This window comes from Hypanus sabinus, chromosome 30, assembly GCF_030144855.1.
Source record: "Hypanus sabinus isolate sHypSab1 chromosome 30, sHypSab1.hap1, whole genome shotgun sequence".
NCBI classification, from domain to species: Eukaryota; Metazoa; Chordata; class Chondrichthyes; order Myliobatiformes; family Dasyatidae; genus Hypanus; species Hypanus sabinus.
In genome coordinates, this window is record NC_082735.1 from 2128600 (window position 1) to 2147769 (window position 19170).

General features: G+C 39.2%; 1 protein-coding gene across 1 annotated transcript in view; it reads right to left on the bottom strand.

Annotated features, from left to right (window-relative positions):
- LOC132383377 (adhesion G protein-coupled receptor B2-like) overlaps window positions 1–19170 on the bottom strand; it is a 1046509-nt gene that overhangs the window by 952958 nt on the left and 74381 nt on the right. Inside the window, exon 2 of the mRNA XM_059954264.1 lies at window positions 13008–13091. Coding sequence (XP_059810247.1) covers window positions 13008–13091 — 84 coding nt within the window. The remainder of the gene's footprint in view (window positions 1–13007; window positions 13092–19170) is intronic.

The following is a 19170-nucleotide window of genomic DNA, read 5'->3' on the forward strand; positions in this document are numbered from 1 at the left end:
AACATTAAGTACTGCAAAACTATCCCATTAGTGACTTGCTCAATAGTGATGGACCTGGGCTTATTGTGTACCATTGTGTTGATGTCTAGACTTGTGTACCATTGTGCCAAGATGGTGCACAAAGGAGCGTGAGATTGTCATGGGCATTTCCATTGTGACTACAAGACTCTGATGGACATTAGTAACAGAACATCACATCCAGTTCACTGGTTCATCAGCAGTTCGGGAGCTGCATTACCTTGTTGTGACGAGGACTATGCTAATACAATGGGGTCACCTGTTGCATTCACCCAGTGTAGAAGATGCTGAGGTGGTGAAGGAGAGGCCTCTGTGGCTCTTGAAACTGTTCTAGGTCGGGATTTGGCTGCACCCTTCAGTGATGCCCTCCAATGTTCATTTGGTGGAAGAAGAAGCTGGATACTTAGGGACTTGGGTTATACTTTTTGCTTTGCAACTGGATGCTTTTCTGAAATTGTTACCTTGTGTGCTATTTGTGCAATGTTCTATGTGCAGTATGCAGAGTGCTGTTGGTAATATGTTTTACACCTTGGCCCCAGAAGCACGCTGTTCTGTTTGGCTATATTCATGTATAGTTGAATGATAATTGAACTTAAACAAAGGTTTTCCTTCTGCACTGCCTTCCCTCATCAATGTCAAAACCTCTGTGTCACTCAAGACATACATATCATTTGTGGTAGAAACCATTCACAATTGGTGGTTCTTTGTTACCACTGCAGTCTAACTGTGAAGAAAAACAAAGCCATCATGAAAAGTAAATTGACCCAGGTTCCTTATTGATGAGTATCTAGGCTTCTTGTTGCTCAATCAATCTTTTGACAGCTCCAGTTTTCTGATTTTTCAGACAGTCAAAGCTGGTTAAAAATCTTGCCCAAGACCATGGCACACACTGGTGTTATAGAATCAGAGTCAGAGTTATTTAACCACTTAGGCCCAATGAAGTTGCCTTCCTGAGCTCATCTAATTTGTCAGCTTTTGGCACATTTCCATCTAAACCTTTTCAACCTATTCCTAAACTGTCAAAATACCTTTTAAATTTTATAAATATGCCCACTTCTACTACTTCCTCTTGCAGATCATTGCAACAACCCATCTTTCTCTGTGCAGAGAAAACTTAACCTTCAAGACCCCTTTATATGTTTCCACTATCTTGAACTTATGTCTACTACTTTAAGAAAAAAAATGTAACCATCTTGCTTACCTTTGGCCCTCATGGTTTTCTAAGCCTCTGCTTCCTTTGCTCCAGAGAAAACAGCCCTGAACTATCCAGCCTCTCCTCATAACTCAAGCTACCTAGTTTTCACAAGGATGATTCCAGGAATGAAAGGGTTATCATATGAGAAACGTTTGATGGCTCAGGGTCTGTACTTGCTGGAATACAGAAGGATGAAGGGGGATCACATTGAAACCTTTCGAATGTTGAAAAGCCTAGACAGAGTAGATGTGGAAAGGATGTTTCCCATGATGGGGGAGTCTCGGACAAGAGGGCACACTGTCAGGATAGAGGGGTACCCTTTCGAAACAGAGATGTGGAGAAATTTCTTTAGCCAAAGGGTAGTGAATTCGTGGATTTTGTTGCCAAATGCAGCTGTGGAGGCCAGGTAACTGGGTGCATTAAATGCAGAGATTGCTAAGTACTTGATTGGCATCAAAGGTTATGGGGAGAAGGTCAGGATCTGGGGTTGAGGAGGAGATAGAGAAAAAGGATCATCTATAATTGAATGGTGGAGCAGACTCGATGGGTCATATCTTTCTTCACATTGTGGGACCTATGTAATATTTAAATAAATTCAGATTCAAATAAAACCTGGTGAAAACATCTGAAAATCAAGATGACTTTCCAATAAATAAAGTCCAGACTTCATAACATACTAATCATTGTTTTATTGTAGCTTCAGTCACAGACCTATTTTCACTCATATCAAATATTCACAAGTGTTCTCCAAACAGATCAAAGTATCACTGAACACTTAAATATTCTCTCTAAAAATAAACACATATAAACTTCAGTGCAGTTAGTTTTGCAACTTTCTTTGCCAATTATATTCTCAGCAGAGACCATAGATGACAAGGTCATTTATCATGCCTCAGACATGAGATACCTCTAACATCTTGCCAAGTATTATGCCATAATGCTCTTAGATATTGTCTGGCTTGCTTATTTCCAGCATTTCTTGATTTTATTTCAGATTTCTATCATCTGCTGTTTCTTTTAAAGTTTCATTTCCTGCTAAGTAATAATCTGATTGCAGCTGGAAGACACAATCATCACAATGGGAAATAGTATTGTAGCAAATGTAGCATTCATGTGCTCTAATATAGCCATATAACCATTTAACAATTACAGAACGGAAACAGGCCATTTTGACCCTTCTAGCCCGTGCCAAACACGTAGTCCCATCGACCTGCACTCAGCCCGTAACCCTCCATTCCTTTCCTGCCCATATACCTATCCAATATAACACAAAATTTGTTGTTTTGCAGCAGCAGTATAATGAAATGGTATTAAAATAAATAAATAGTCCAAAAAAACTACTGCTTATGGACCATTCAAAAATCTGATGGGAGTGTGGCAGATACTGTTCATAAATTGTTGAATTTCAGTCTTCAGGCACCAGTACTTCCTCCCTGAAGGAAGTAATGAGAAGAGGACATGAGAGGGAGGTAAGGATCCTTAATGATCAATGCTTCTTTGAGGCAACACCTCTTGAATGAGGCATCCATAATTTGGTTGAGCATGTTAGGGCTTTTCATCGAAGCAGGCTGACAAATGACTTGATAGATGTGTACAGATGTTAAGAGGCATAAATCGAGTGGACAGCCAGAAATCTTTTCCTAGGGTGGAAATGGTTAACATGAGGGGGCATAATTTTAAGGTGATTGGAGGAAATTATAGGTGGGATTTCAGAGGTTATTTATTTTTTTTACACACCAAGGCTGGTGGTAATGACAGATACTTTCGGGATATTTAACAGACTCCTGGATAGGCACATGGATAATAGAAGAATGGAGAGCTGTGTGGGAGGGAAGGATTAAATTAATCTTATAGTAGGCTGAAGGGCCTATACTGTGCCATGTTCAATGCCCATAATGGTGGGGAAGCCTTATGCATCTGCTTGCTCTGTACTTTCTCTGTAATGGTAACTGTAACACTTACTTTCTGCAGTGTCATTGTTTTTCCCATTGTAGTACCTCAATATATTTATTCTTTGGAATGATCTGTATGGACAGCATACAAAGGTTTTCACTGTATCTCAATACTGTATACATTTATGAGACAATAATATATAATTACCAACTAAACAGATACAATTACGTTGCATTTTATAATTCTGATGGGCATTTGGTCCATAGTGACGGACATGGAAGCTCGTTAACTCAACAACTGTTTTATTGTGATAAACACAAAACAAACGTGCACCATGACATGGAGAATGAACCCAACCAGACTTAAACAGACAGGGGAAGTGATCATCACATACCCTAGTTACAGTTAGGGTGATTGACAAATACACAAGTGAACAACTGTATAACCCAAGCTAAAATGTACAGGCGGGAAGGGCTGGTCTGTGTTGGGGAGAACCCAGGATGAATGTTAATAATAGCTGACCCCGTGTTCACCAACACACGCCATCTGATGGCCTTCACCATCCAGTCCACATATAAGCCTTGCTCTTCACCTGAATGGCCCACCTGGAGGGGCAACAACAGAAGGATCCTGCTGGAGGCTTTGGGTGGCGCTGTCTGCTCGGTGTTTCCCGATGGCTGCACTGAGCTGTGGTGTAGTGCAGTGCGGGGCAGTCCCCAGCCAAATGACCTTCTTCACCACACTGAGAGCAGAGATCATTTCGTGGCCGGTGGCGGGGTCGGATCTGTCTCACGGGCTCCCTCTAATCAATTTCCTCTCCCACCTCGGTGACTCAGGCCCGGGCTTGTTGCATGCAAGGCAATGCTGGAATACCTTGAGGGGCTAAAATTGCTTCTGCCCTCTCCACTTCAGCCAGCGCCTCATCCAGCGACGATGGTGATCAGAGGTGAACTTGCTGCCAAAGGCGCACTGGCCTCAGCGGCTTTACAAAGGGATGGAGGGCAAGCTCTTCCTGGGCAGCAGGAGGGAACTGGAGGTAGCCATACCGAGCACAGTGGCGAAGATTAGCTGCAAATGCCCCCTGACTTACTCCCATATGGCGCCATCTGCTGCACAGTTCTTCGCTCATTGCTTCCACATATGGCCTCTGCTCAAAACGCCGCTCCCGTGCCATTACAAGGGCCCTGTAGTCACACTGCTCCACTGGCATTAGGTCAAGGAAGGCCCGCAAGGCAATTCTATCCAGTGCCAGGGCAAGAAGCACCGCTGTTTCGGTGGGGCTCCATCTGATGTGCCATGTGGCAAGTTTGACTTGTTCCAGATAAGGCTCCGGGCCCCTGGTACTGTTATATCTGGGGAGCTTCAGGGTAGACCTTCAGGTGCAAATCGTTGAGGCCTTTTGACCTTCCTCTTGCTCTGGCAGTGTCTGTCATGGTACCCATCCTCCCATGGCATCTTGGGCTTGTCAGTATGGATCATTACAAAGATGAGTGATGCACAAAACCCCTATCACTCAAGTTGGGGAGCCTGGGTAGACTCACTCTGTTTTGGCTCCCTGGTAAGGCATAATGCTCTGTTCCCAGGTCCTCCCTCCAGATCTCGTCTTCACAGGAGGCATGTTGCTTGGACCCTCGTTTTATTCCCCAGGTCTTAAGGCTCTCTAACTGACTTCGTACCTCTTCAATCTCATCAACAATCTTGCATCCCGCTCCTGCCACCAATGTTGCGAGCATTTGGTCCAGAATAACAGATGAGTAAGCTTGTTAACTCAACAACCATTTTATTGTGATAAACACAAAATAGATGGGCATCATGACTCGGAGACTGAACCCAACCAGTCTCAAACAGATGGGGGAGGTGACCATCACAAGTACTGGCTACAGTTAAGGTGACTGACAAATACACAAGTGAATAACTGTACAAGTCAAGCTAAAATGTAACAATAAATGAACTGGAACCTCCCCCCATAATCCCTCAAAAGCCTTTTAACACACGAACAATAAACAGTGCTAGTCATTAAAAATTCAGAGACTGGGCTGTCTACCATGCCCACCCACCACCCCCAGATCATCACAATACTTAAGTGGCAATATTTTCTCCAGTATATAGATTGGATGCTGTCATTCATTGGAACTTTATTAAAACCAGAAGTGGTATGATTAAAGTGGGTTTGGTTCCAGATTAGATAATCTGATAATTCCGTAAAGACTCACTTTCCCTTCATATATTGTAGTTGTGTTATACATGGTCATTGAGCACTGTATTTATCAAATAGAATCAAATAATTGGGCACTGACCATGGTCCCGTTAGATCATAATTGATCCATATTCCAATTGCATATTCCTTAAAAACCTCAAAGATTAAAATCAATCAACACAAATTTACAGATTTTCAGCTGACTGAACAATAGGTTTTTAGCACTAATCCAGTCACAATTAAATGACATTGTAATTAGATTTATGGTACATTACTGTTCCTTGGGGAATAGTGATCACAATATGATAGAGTTCACTTTCAAACTTGAGAAGAAGAAACTAAATTCCAATGTGTCAGTATTTCAGTGAAATTACAATGGCCTGAGAAAGGAACTGGCCAAAGTTGACTGGACAGCAGGAAGGACAGCAGAGAAGCAATGGCTGGAGTTTCTGAAAAATGAGGGAAGTGCAAGACAGATACATTCCAAATAAGAAATTTTTGAATGGATGAAGGACACTACCATGACTGACAAGTTAAGTCAGAGCCAAAGTAAATGAGAAGAAATACAAGGAAGCCCAAGCTAGTGGGAAGGTAGAGGATTGGGAAACTTTTAAAAACTTGAGGAAGGAAACTAAGGTTTTTAGGAAGGAAAAGATTAATTACGAAAGGAAGCTGGGGCTAAGATCAAAGAAGATGCTAAAAGTTTTTTAATTATACAAAAAGTAAAAGAGAGTCAAGTATAGATATAGGGCCAATAGAAAATGACGCTGGAGATATTGTAAAGAGAGACACAGATATGGCAGAGGAACTTAATGCATATTTTGCATCAGTTTTCAGAATGGAATACATCTACAGCATACTGGACATTCAAGAGTGTCAGGGAACTGACGTATGTGCAGTGAAAATTATGGCTGAGAAGGTGCTCAGGAAACTTGATGGTCTAAGGGCGGATAAATCTCCTGGACCGGATGGAATGCAGCCTCGGATTCTGAAGGAAGTAGCTGGAGAGATTGCGGAGGCATTAACAATGATCTTTCAAGAATAGATAGATAATGGCATTGTACCAGATGCTTGGAAAATTGCAACTATTATGCCACTATTTAAAAAGGGTGAGAGGCAGCAGAAAATAAACTATGGACCTGTTAGCCTGACATCAGTGGGTGGGAAGTTGTTGGAATTTATTGTTAGGAATGAGATAATGGAGTATCTGGAGGCATATGACAAGATAGGCCAAAGCCAGCATGATTTCCTGAACGGAAAATCCTGCCTGACTAACCTACTGCAATTTTTTGAGGAAATTACAAGCAGGGTAGACAAAGGAGATGCAGTAGATGTGTTGTACTTGGATTTTCAGAAGACTTTTGAGAAGCTGCTGCACATAAGGCAAGATAACAGCCTACAGAATTACAGGGCAGTTACTCGCATTCATGGAGCATTGGCTGTTCAGCAGACAAGAGAGAGTGGGAATAAAGGGACTCTATCGCAGCTGGCTGCAGGTTACCAGTGGAGTTCTACAGGTGTCAGTGTTGGGACCGCTGTTTTTTTTACAATGTATGTCAATGATTTGGACTATGAGATTAATGGATTGTGGCTAAGTTTGCCGATGATACAAAGATAGATGGAGGAGTGATGTTGAGGCTCTCTAAGGCACTCATGAGACCACACTTGGAGTATTGTGTGCAGTTTTGGGCTCCCTATTTTAGAAAAGATATATAGACATCGGAGAGGGTTCAGAGAAGATTCACGAGAATGATTCCGGGAATGAAAGGGTTACCATATGAGGAACATCTGACAGCTGTTGTGCTCTATTCTCTGGAGTTCAGAAGATTGAGGGGAATCTCATAGAAACATTCTGAATGTTAAAAGGCCTGAACAGATTAGATATGGTGAAGTTATTTCCCATGGTAGGGCATGAATTCAGGTTTGAAGAATGTCCATTTAGAACAGAGGTGTAGATAAATTACTTTCGTCAGAGGGTGGAAAATCTGTGGAATTTGTTACCACAAGCAGCTATGAAGGCCAAGTCATTGGGTGTATTTAAGGCAGAGACAGATATGTTCTTGATTAGCCAGGGCATCAAAGGATATGGGAAGAAGGCAGGGGAATGGGGATGACTGGAAGAATTGGATTAGTCCATGATTGAATGGTGGGACAGTCTTGATGGGCCAAATGGCCTACTTCTGCTCCTATATCTTATGGTCTTACATACAACTATAGCCTTCTATTTTTCTAAGCTCCATGTACCTATCTAAGAGGCTCTTAAAAGACCATAACTACAATGTAATGCTTCTAAAGGGGAAGAATACTTCAGAAACCACTTTATTACATACGGGTGTAGAATCTGATGTGGTCTTCACCAGTTCAAAGTTCAATGTGTTGTGCATTCAGAGATGCTCTTCTGCACACCACTGTTATAACAAGTGGTTATTTGAGTTACTGTCACCTTCCTGTCAGCTTGAACCGGTCTGGCCATTCTCCTCTGACCTCTCTCACTAACAAAGCGTTTTTAGCTGCAGAACTGGACTTTGGATTTTTCTTTTAGCACCATTCTCTATAAACTCTAGAGACTGTGAAAATCCCAAGAGATCAGGAAATCTCTGAGATAATGAAACCACTCTGTCTGGCATCAACATTCCATGGTCAAAGTTATTTAGATCACATTTCTTCACCATTCTGATGTTTGGTCTGAACAACAACTGAACCTCTTAACCATCTCTGCATGCTTTTATGCTGTTGCATGGTTGAGTTACTGTCGCACGATTGGTTGATTAGATATTTGTATTAATGAGCAGGTGTGCAGGTGTACTTAAAAAAGTGGCACTGAATATATATGCAAGCAAAATGGATTTTCATTACTAGGTTCTGATAGTGGAGAATTATCATTTCTATGAATAACATTAAAATTCCAGTGATTGGAATTAAATCAAAACAATCAGAAAATGGTCTATCTTCCTTCATAGATGCTACCTGATCTGCTGATTTTCTCTAGCATTATGCGTGTTGCTCCAGATTTCCAACATCTTCAGCCTTTCTTATGTTTCATAATTTTTAAAAGTCTTTTTGAGCTAGTAATGAAAGAAACTGACCTTCATCAGCTCTCAAATTACCAACATCTTTTATTTCAAATGCCACAAATTCTAGTCACCCTGGCCACTATTTAGGGCTGGAACAAGCATATTGTAAGTTTGGCATTGCTTTGGAGTGAGAGTGGGAACCTTTAAAAAGGCAAGTCTCATTGCTTGTTAGTTTCACTTTTACAGCAGTCACAAGTTGAGAGTGAGATTCTTATTGATTGGTTAATTAGAGGGACTTTGACAAGTAAAAGGAAGAGTGAGGTTAAGTGGATAGGCCATTGTAAGAGGAGGACAGTGTAGGAACAGAAAGTTGATTTATTATTGTAAATTTCATAATTTACATCCTGTTTAACTACCACACTCCAAACCACCTTATTTTTCTTCTTCTAACCAAATTTAGGGGCGATTCATGAAACCAAGTAACCCAATTAACCTGCCCATACTCAATTATTCTGTCTAATAGACTTCCATGTTTTGAGAGAGGAACTCTAGGATCAATTTTGATTGATGCTTGGTAGTCAGCACAAACTCAGTGAGTTGAACATCATATTTATGAACTTTATGATGATTAATCTACAAACGTTTGTATGTATTTTGCCACTTTGCTGATGATCAAGAGGACTGTGCAGTAATTAGCTGGATTGGAAATAGGATTGGTTACAATTGCTTTCTCAGGTCACTGTAGTGAGTTTCACTGTTGGGACATCATATGACAGTTGGATAAGCTTTGGGCAGATAATTAGGGAACATGAGCAGGAGTATGGTCTTGGGGTTTTGTGGATTATCCGAAGAGTGGCCTGGCCAGGAGTACCACCTTGGAAATTTCCAGATGTGGGAATAGATTTGTTGTTACTGGGGGATAGACAGGGTCTTGTGGGTGGTGAGAGGATATCTAGTCACTTACAGCAAAAATATTTTTTCCTTTTTGCCTATCTTTACAGATGCAAAGACCCAGTTAGTAATCAGGTGGGCTCTGTGATATTTATCCCCTGGTTTAATGTTGAGGTGGCATAACGGCTGACAGATGGCCATAAATATAGCAGAATATCATCAGTTTGCAATGGGTCAAACAAGTTAAGCCACATAGAGTCGTAATTTGATCAGATTCTGCCTCAGTGCTGCAGAGTTTAGAATCAAAGCATTCAAGGAGACATGCCTTGTTGATGGAACTGGGACAGGGAAATGGTATTATAATTTGTTTCTATCAGTTCAAAGGAGACACCTTTTGGGAAGGAATAAGAAGGAAGATGTGTGGTTGGTGAGTATGAGGTTAGGACACATGGGTTTGCATTCCACTTTGGCACCTGTTGGTAAACATAGGAACATGTGGTCTGACTTACCAGAGACAGTGAAACATCTGATCATGGTGTGCCAGAGATATTTGTTAGAACACAGGAAGCTGTTTAGACAATTATTGGGTATATCCTGCCTAGGTTGCAGGATCTTCTGGCACTAGAAGCAGGGGTAGTTAAGTCATGTAGGGCCCTGGCAAACTTTTTAATTAAGACAAGTTTGGGAGGCAGCATCTGATCCCTGTCATAGCTCCTGTCATACCCCATTACAGTAGGTGGCAGTAATGCATTTTCCTGATAAATGCAAACTGCCATTAACACAAAAGAAGAAGAAGAAGAAGACAAATGGACTAAATCTATAGTTCCAATTGCTGCACTGCAGGTAAGATTTGCTAGAGTGAGTGCAAAAGAGATTTACTGCAACGTTGCCTGTACTGAGTTTATTCTCACTGGAACATAATGGACTGAGGTGTGACTTTATGTAAGTTTATAAAATTATGAGGGACGTAGATACAGCAGGACAATATTTATACCAGGACATGGAAATCTGGAATCAGGAGGCATAAATTTAAGATGAGAGGGAATAAACTCAAAGGAAATCTGAGGGATGGATTTTTGCAGATAGTGGAAGGAGAGGCTAGGACCAGGAGGTATGATCAAGAAGTTGTTTAATGGCAGAGAATGAAATTAGACACAATTAGACTAAGTTGCAAGCTTGCTCACTTAGTAACCAGCCAAAGACCTAAAGAGGAATGTACAGTTGTCCATTAAATTTGTTAAATACTGTCTTTCTAAAATTGTATCCAACAAAAACAATTAATTCTTACAATGAAACATTAATTCAGTTGCATTATCCAGCACTGAAGAAAATTCCAAGTGATTACACAGGGTAAAACTCTACTATAAACAATAGGGTCATGAATTACTTTATATCCATTTTGATTCTTATTTTTCATAGCATCACAGAATTATAGTTGCACAGAGCAGAAACAAATTCTTTCATCTATTATGTCCACGCTGACCATCAACTAACAATCTGTATTAATCCCACTTACCTGTATTAGGTCTGAAGCTTTCTATGATTTGATCACTCAAGTTATCATCCTGATACTTCTTAAATGTCATCAAAGTACTTGTTTGCACCATCCACTCAAATGGCATATTCCAGATCCAAATTCCCTCAGGTGAAAAAAATCCTCAAAACTATTTCCTCTTCCCCCTTACCCTTCTGCCATACTAATGATTTTGTAATCTCTGTCAGGTCTTCTGACACATCTGTTCCAAGGAAAATAGCCCCAGCATATCCTGTCTCAGTTCATAATGTCCCTGCAATACTTATCTGCACTCTATCCTGTGGTTGTGGTGACCAGAAACATACACAGTATTATAATTATGGAATGACAAATGTTATATAAAATTGTCCCTTACCTCCTGGTTTATATTATGTTCCCTGGATAATGAAGACAAGTATCTCAAATGCCTTCTTCACCACCTACTTTCAGGGAGCCTCAAACTTGCACACTAGGAATTCTCTGTTCCTCCATACCTCTGACAACATTACTATTGTATTTATTAGGATTAAATTCCATCTGCCATTGTCCTCCCCATCTTACCAACTAATCAATATCACCCTTAAGCCCAGTGCTCCTACAACAAAACATTTTAATGTCACCTACAACATCATACCACCTACAATACATTCATAGCCAAATCACTAAGGGTCCTAATATTGATCTTTGCAGAATACCACTAGTCATTAGTTATATGACTCCAGTCATGAAAACAAGCCTTATCATCACCTTCTGACTCATAGTATCAAGCTAATTTGCCTTTCAGTTATTTGGTTCCTCACCTGTTGCCAGCAAAAAATTAGAAATCTCTGTCAAGACCACAGCAAGCTGCTCTATTTACTCACATGGCACTCTGTGATACCTATATCACTCAGGCCTGCATATATCAGCCTGCTAACATTCCTAATACTTCCTACACTTCAGTGATTTCATGTTTTAGAAATTCCCTGCCCCTCATCTGTGTCCTCCTTAATGATTGCAGATAAGGAATATTCAGTTTGTATGTCACCTACATCCTCTTGCTCCATGCACTTTCATTCTCAGTGGAGGTTGAGTGAATAACTAATAATTGACCCTCCCCTGTGTGAAAAAGTACTCATATGTCTAGTCATGGTCCAAGTGTCCAACATACCAGATTGCAATTCTAACTGCAGTTTTCCAAATGTTCTTATGAAGATATGGTGTCTACCTGTACTAATAATACCTTAGAGGCAATAAATTTTGTAAATTCAGATTTGCATTTTGTGGGACCTATGTGACAATAGTTTGCGTGTTATGATGCAAAGGTTGTTGAAACTAGCAAGAGGAACTTGAGCACCCATTTCAATGAGGAGAAAAGGTATTTGGAACCCTCTCCAGACCTTCAACATGGAGTTTGCCTCCTCATTCAAGATTTAAGCCAGCAGAAATAGTGGACATGAAGTGTTAGTGTCTGTGAGGAGTAATAATAATATTAATGTTGTGTGTTAGTGTGATGAGAATCTAACAAACTTGGATCTGTTCAACAATGCAGTTTGAGAGGTACTTGTGAAACTAGAACAACAATTAAGATTCAAGAAATTCAACTAGTTGACCATTTTCTTCACATATGCATTTTGACATAATTCTTTCCAAAAACATGGTTTTTGGTAAATCTGGGAGTCTTGAAGGCATTTAGTGTATTTAGCTATTTTTTTGAAGTTATTATTAACTATTAACTCCAGTTCAATTATTAACAAACTTGGAAGCTATGGCAATATATTGAAGTTATAATAAAATACTTCAAATTTATTATCAGAATTTTCTTGTTTCCCTTTCTTCTGCATTTTAATTTACCATTACAACAAAAACTATTAGGATGGAAACAACTTCTCCCCTGAGGCTGTAAAACTACTGCCACAAACTGCCACCATCCAGGTCCCATCACATATGAAGCATCAGTAACATTATCTTGTCTATTTTTTAACTTCTATTGTATATATACCTTATTATTTGTGGCAATATTTTTGTGTAATGTGGGTGATTTATATGTACTGTGTTATACAACTTGGTGTGGAGTAACATTGTCACGTTTGGCAATATACATGCGTACAGATGAATGGCAATAAACTTAAAAGTTTTAGGCCCATTTTTAGCATTTCATTTCTTATTTTTCCTTAAATTTCATTCAAATGAGCTTATCTATGTACCTAAAACCCTATGAAGCTACATTTTTGGCAATAAAACATGAGGATTGAATCACAATTTTGGAACTAAAACATTCTTATGTAGGAAAGTCAGTAAAATTACCAATTTGTGCCATAAATGTTCCAGGGTCATCAGCTGATCTTGGATGCTGCCTTCTAATTTTCCGTAGTTTCTTAATTTCACTTCCTGAAAAAAGAAGATAAACCCATTTAACCCCTTGAACTAAGCTATCTTAATCTCCATAAAATGCAACTTTGATTTTTTTTTAAGCTTATGTGTATCGTGAGGACTACAAAACAAAGTAGACCATTTTGGTTGTTTACAAGTCTCAAGCCTCGACAAAATATTGTGCCTAGATCTGGCCTCTTCACATTGATGATTAAATTTGAAGCTTGTAAGAAAAAAGACCATGAGATTAATTGAAAATTTAGATCATGTTAGTTATATAGATATACTCCAAACCTGGAGCCGTTTAACTTATAGAACTGTAAATTGTAGTGTGAATTGATTAATTTTCTTTTATTATTGTGTGCAGAGCAATTATTTCAACTAACCAGGTAGAAACAAGAATAATGCTTAGAGGTCATGTAAGGAAAGAACTAAGTTAGAACTTGGAGATTCTATATATCAACAGGCTTATGTAATACAGCTGACTTCCTTCAAATTAGGGCTATACCTGGAATAGTTTTGAACTCATATGGGACTTTAAGAAGAATTCGCAAATTTTCTACTTGCCTTTTGCGTCTTCTAGGGAATTTGTTTTATGTGATGAAGTGTATTTGCTACTATAAAGGGCATTAGCACTGTAGGAGGAAGGTACTAAATTGGGAAAAGTCATGATACAATTCGATGTAAGGGCCATTGATTGGGAGCAACTGCTACAGGGCTAGTCCATATCTGACATGTGGGAATTGTTTAAAGATCAGCCAATCAGAGTTCAGCATGGGCATGTTCCAGTAAGGACAAGGGTAGTCAGGTAAGGGAACCTTGGATCTGAAATTAAACACGAAGAAAAATAAAGGATACTTTACTTATTTATTTATTGAACTACAGCATGGTCCAGACCCTTCCAGCCTTTTGAGTCATGCTGCGCTGCCCAGCAAGCCCTAGCCTAGCTTAATCATGGTGTAATTTACAATGATCAATTAACCTACCAACTGTGAACTTTGGACTGTGAGAGGAAACCGGAGCCCCTGATAGAAACCCACATAGTCCACATAGAAAACATACATACTCCTTACAGACAGCAGCAGGAGATGAACCCAAGTCACTGGTACTGTTAAGTGTTGTGCTAATCACTATGCTACTGTACACAATAGTCAGCATAAAAGCAAAAGCAAAAGAGAGGGCATATGAAGGGCAAAAATTACTGGGAAAGTTGAGGATTGGAAATCTTTTAAAAACCAATAGATGACAACTAAACAAGAGCATAAGGAGAGAAAAGATGAATCATGAAGCTAAACTAGCCAGTAATAGCCAGTGACATAAAAAAGATAACAAAAGATTTTTCAGATATATATAGAGCAAATAAATAAGTATTTTGCATGGCTTCACTGATAGATACCAGCAGTATGCCATAAATTTGAGACTATCGGGGAGCAGAAGTGAGTGTAGTTGCTATTTGACTTTATTCATCATTAGTCTCCATTAGTATTATTAAAGAACATTATTTACTTGGATTTTCAAAAGGCCCTTGACCAGGTGCTACACATGATGATGCTTGTCAAAATAAGCACCCATAGGTATTACAGGACAGATACCAACATGACGGGAAGCAAAGTCTGGGAATATAGGGAGCCAATTCTGGTTTGCTGCTGGTGACAAGTACTGTTTTGCAGAGTTTGGTACCGGGACTGCTTAATTTCACATAACATTTCTACAATTTGGATGACAGAATTGATGGCTTTGTTGCAAAGTTTGCAGATGAATGTGGAAAAAGTTCAAAAATTACAGATGTAAGGAGACTTGATAAAGTCTTGTAGGACTTCCTAAAGGTTAACTCAGGATGAGTCGGTGGTAAGGAAGGCAAATCCAATCTTAGCATTCATTTTGAGACGTCTAGAGTGTAAAAGCAAGGATGTAACATACAGCCATGGTCAGACCGCACTTCAAGTATCGTGAGCAGTTTTGTGCCCTTTATCTAAGAAAAGATGTATTGGCATAGGAAAGGTTCCAGAGGACACTCAAAAGAATGAGTGTAGGAATGTAACATATGAAGAACATATGATGGCTCTGGGACTGTACTCGCTGGAGTTTGGAAGAATGAGGGATGATCTCTTTGAAACCTATCAAATATTGACAGATAGAGTAGATGTGGGCAGAATGTTTGCTATAGAGTCTAGGACCAGAGGACACAACCTCAGAATGGAGGGGTATCCATTTAGAACAGAAAAAAGGAAGAATTTCTTTAGCTAGAGTGTGGTGAATCTATGGAATTCATTGCTACAGACAGCTATGGAAGCCAAATTATTGATTATATTTCTTAAAGAGGAGGCTGATGGGTCGATTATTCAGGGTGTTAAAGGTTATGGAGAGAAGGCAGAAGAATGGGATTGTGAAGGATAATGAAACAGCCATGATAGAATGGTGGAGCAGACTCAATGGACTGAATGGCCTGATTAGGCTCCTGTATTTTCAGCCATTCAGAATCTAGTGATTCATGGAAGTTCCATGGAGCTTCAATGGCATTTATCAAAAACTACATTTGTATTTGCAAATAAATGTGCAGATACTTAAGTAGACCACCTAGTGCAAACAATAAACTAAAATCTTTCCACATATCCAATCAAAAATAATCAATTGTAAATAATCAATGAGGTCAGTGGCACCTGTTTTGATATTAATTAGGTAACTGTCCTGATTATGTTCTAATTTCAATTACAAAAGCCATCCATCAAGCATGATTTATTTTCAAGAAATATTTTGCATTTAGAGACTTCTCTTATCTGCAATGTTAAACTTTCTATTTCCAGATAACAGGACCTACTTGCATGCTGATGATTCCGTAACACCAAGTGCCTCTTTCCCTGATCTATACAACAATAAACTAATCTGGATTTTAATCTGAATCTGAAAACGGTGCCATATAACCCTAACTAACTAACAGTGGACAGAAGAATCTCCTATTTCCAATCCAAAATTAGGTTTCTTTACACCTGAATAGCTGAATCATGTAGATCAGAAGAGATGTTTTATTAGATCCTTAACTACTTTGAACAGTTTAAATAACACCTGTAACTGAAAAGAGCTCTCTTATGCCTGATCTAATCCAACTATGGGGTCGGGGGTGAAAAGGAATTGCAGTGAGGTTTGGTAAGCCTCTCTTCCAAACAGGCTGACTAAACAATGATCACTTGTGAATGCCTAAATTCACAGAATTGGTTCTTTTTCAAGCCAATTCCAATTCCAATTCAGATATACACTGATGTATTAATCCATTTACTCTGAATTCCTTAAAGTATGCAAATGTCAAACATGCATAATACTTATCAATTATCATTATCTGCAATAACCTCATCAAAAAAGTAATAATTTTACAAATGGGGTTAAGTAGAACAGCTGAAATAAAAACTGAAAATCATGGAAAGTCTTAGCAGGTCTTGAAGCATCAGTAGAAAAGGAACAAGGTTAGAGTTTGATTTCAAAACACCTTTATGAGAACTACCTGACCAGCTCAGTGATTCATGATTTATTTGTTTGCTTTTATTTCAGATTTCCCAAGTCTGATTTTCTCTAAAATACAATGGCTGAATGACTCAGTTGCTGAACATCCTATTTCAGATTGATATGCTTAGCTTCAGAGAGATATGTGTAAAGTGGATTGAAACCAGCATTTGACAATACATCAGTCAATTGGTTAGGAGTTACTAATTGCATCAACCAAAAGCAGTTCACCAGTGCGGGAGACATGACAACAGTAGAGTATCTCTATGTGCCTTAACACTTTGTGTCAAATATTACAGTTTTCATTTACTCAGGAGAGACATTTAAAAGCCACTAAATATATTAAAAACTATTTCTAACCTAGATATCTGGTATATTTTGATCACTACTTTTATCAACTGAAGCAAGAAATTAGCTAAGAAACATTGTAAGAAGCCACCGAAAATATATAATATGCAATTACACTGGACATGTATTCACATTGCTAAATAAAATTAAGAAATTAATAAAATAAAAATAAAATTAAGGACATTTTAAAACAGCCAAGCAATACATTAATACATTAGAAAATTTAGAATGCACTGGAAGCTAACAAAGAAGTATGAATGGGAATCTATATGTGTTAGTCTTCAACAAATGTAAGACATAAACATAATGCAAGATACACACAGCCACTGAATATTTCCAGCATTAGCTATTTTGATTTCAAATCCTCAGCACTTACAAATATTTTGCTTTTCAAGCACAGTGTGCAAGACTAAGGTTCTAGAGATTAATAGTAATTGTATCTTGTATCAGAAAAAGGTGTTATACAAAGAACATGTCAAAGATGTTTTTAGTGGGATTGACCAAACATTTGGTCAAAAACCCAAGTCCATATTGGAAGAAAGTAAAGAAAGTAAAATGAAGAGTGAGATCTGGGTAGAAAATATCAAAGAAGATACTAAAAGCTTTTTTAAGTATATAAAGGGTAAAAGAGAGTTGAAGGTAGATTTAGGACAGATACAAAATAGTAATGAGAGATGCAGGGATATTAGAGGAACTGAATGTGTATGTTACATCAGCCATCACAGTGGAAGACATCTGCAGCATTGACATTCAAGAGTGTCAGTGAAGTGAAGTCTGTGCAGTGAAAATTATGACTGAGAAGGTGCTCAGGAAGCTTAATGGTCTGAGGGTAGATAAAACTCCTGGACCTGATAGAATGTACCCTCAGATTCTGAAGGAAGTAACAGGGGAGATTGAGGAGGGAATAACAATAATCTTTCAAGAATCAATAGATACTGGCATTGTACCGGATGACTGGAAAATTGTAAATGTTCGCTATTTAAGAAGGGTGGGAGGCAGCAGAAAGGAAACTATAGATCTTTTAGCCTGACATCAGTGGTTGGGAAGATTGTTGGAATCGATTGTTAGGGATGAGATTATGGAGTACCTGGAGGCACATGACAAGATAGGCCAAAGCCAGCATGGTTTCCTGGAAGGAAAATCCTGCCTGACTAACCTACTGCAATTTTTTGAGGAAATTACAAGCAAGGTAGACAAAGGCGATGCAGTAGATGTGTTGTACTTGGATTTCAGAAGGTCTTTGATAAGGTGCTGCACGTAAGGCTACTTAGCAATATAACAGCCCATCGAATTACAGGGAAGTTACTAGTGTGGGTGGAGCATTATCTGGTCGGCAGAAAAATGGAATGGGAATAAAGGGATCCTATTCCGGCTGGCTGCTCGTTACCAGTGGAGTTCCACAGGGGTCAGCATTGGGACTGCTGCTGTTTACGGTGTATGTCAATGATTTGTGGCTAACTTTGCCAATGATACAAAGATAGATGGATGAATGGGTAGTGTTGAGGAAACAGTGAGCCTGCAGAGAGACTTAGATAATTTAGGGGCATGGGAAAAAAAGTGGCAAATTAAATACAATGTTGGAAAGTGTATTGCCATGCACTTTAGTGGAAGAAATATACGGGCAGACTTTTACTTAAATGGGGAGAGAATTCAAAATGCAGGGATGCAAAGGGACTTGGGAGTCCTTGTGTAAGATACCCTAAGTCAGTGGTGAAGAAGGCAAATGCAATGTTGGCATTCATTTTTAGAGGTATAAAATATAAGAGCAGGGATGTGATGTTGAGGCTCTATAAAGCACTCATGAGCCCACACTTGGAGTATTGTGTGCAGTTTTGGTCTCCTTATTTTAGAAAGGATACACTGGCATTGGAGAGGGTTAAGAGAAGATTCATGAGAATGAATTCCAGGATTGAAAGGGTTACCTTATGAGGAACGTCTGGCAGCCCTTGGGCTGTATTCCCTGGAGTACAGGAGAATGAAGAGGGATCTCATAGCAACACTTTGAATGTTAAAAGGCCTGAATAGATTAGATATCTCAAAGTTATTTCCCATGGTCAGGAGGTCTAGGACAAGAGGACATGACTTCAGGATTGAAGGACATCCATTTAGAACAGAGATGCAGAGAAATTAATGTAGTCAGAGGTGTCATAAATCTGTGGTATTTGTTGCCATGAGCAGCTGTGGAGGCCACATCATTGGGTGTATTTAAGGCAGAGATAGATAGGCTCTTGATTAGCCAGAGGTATCAAAGGGT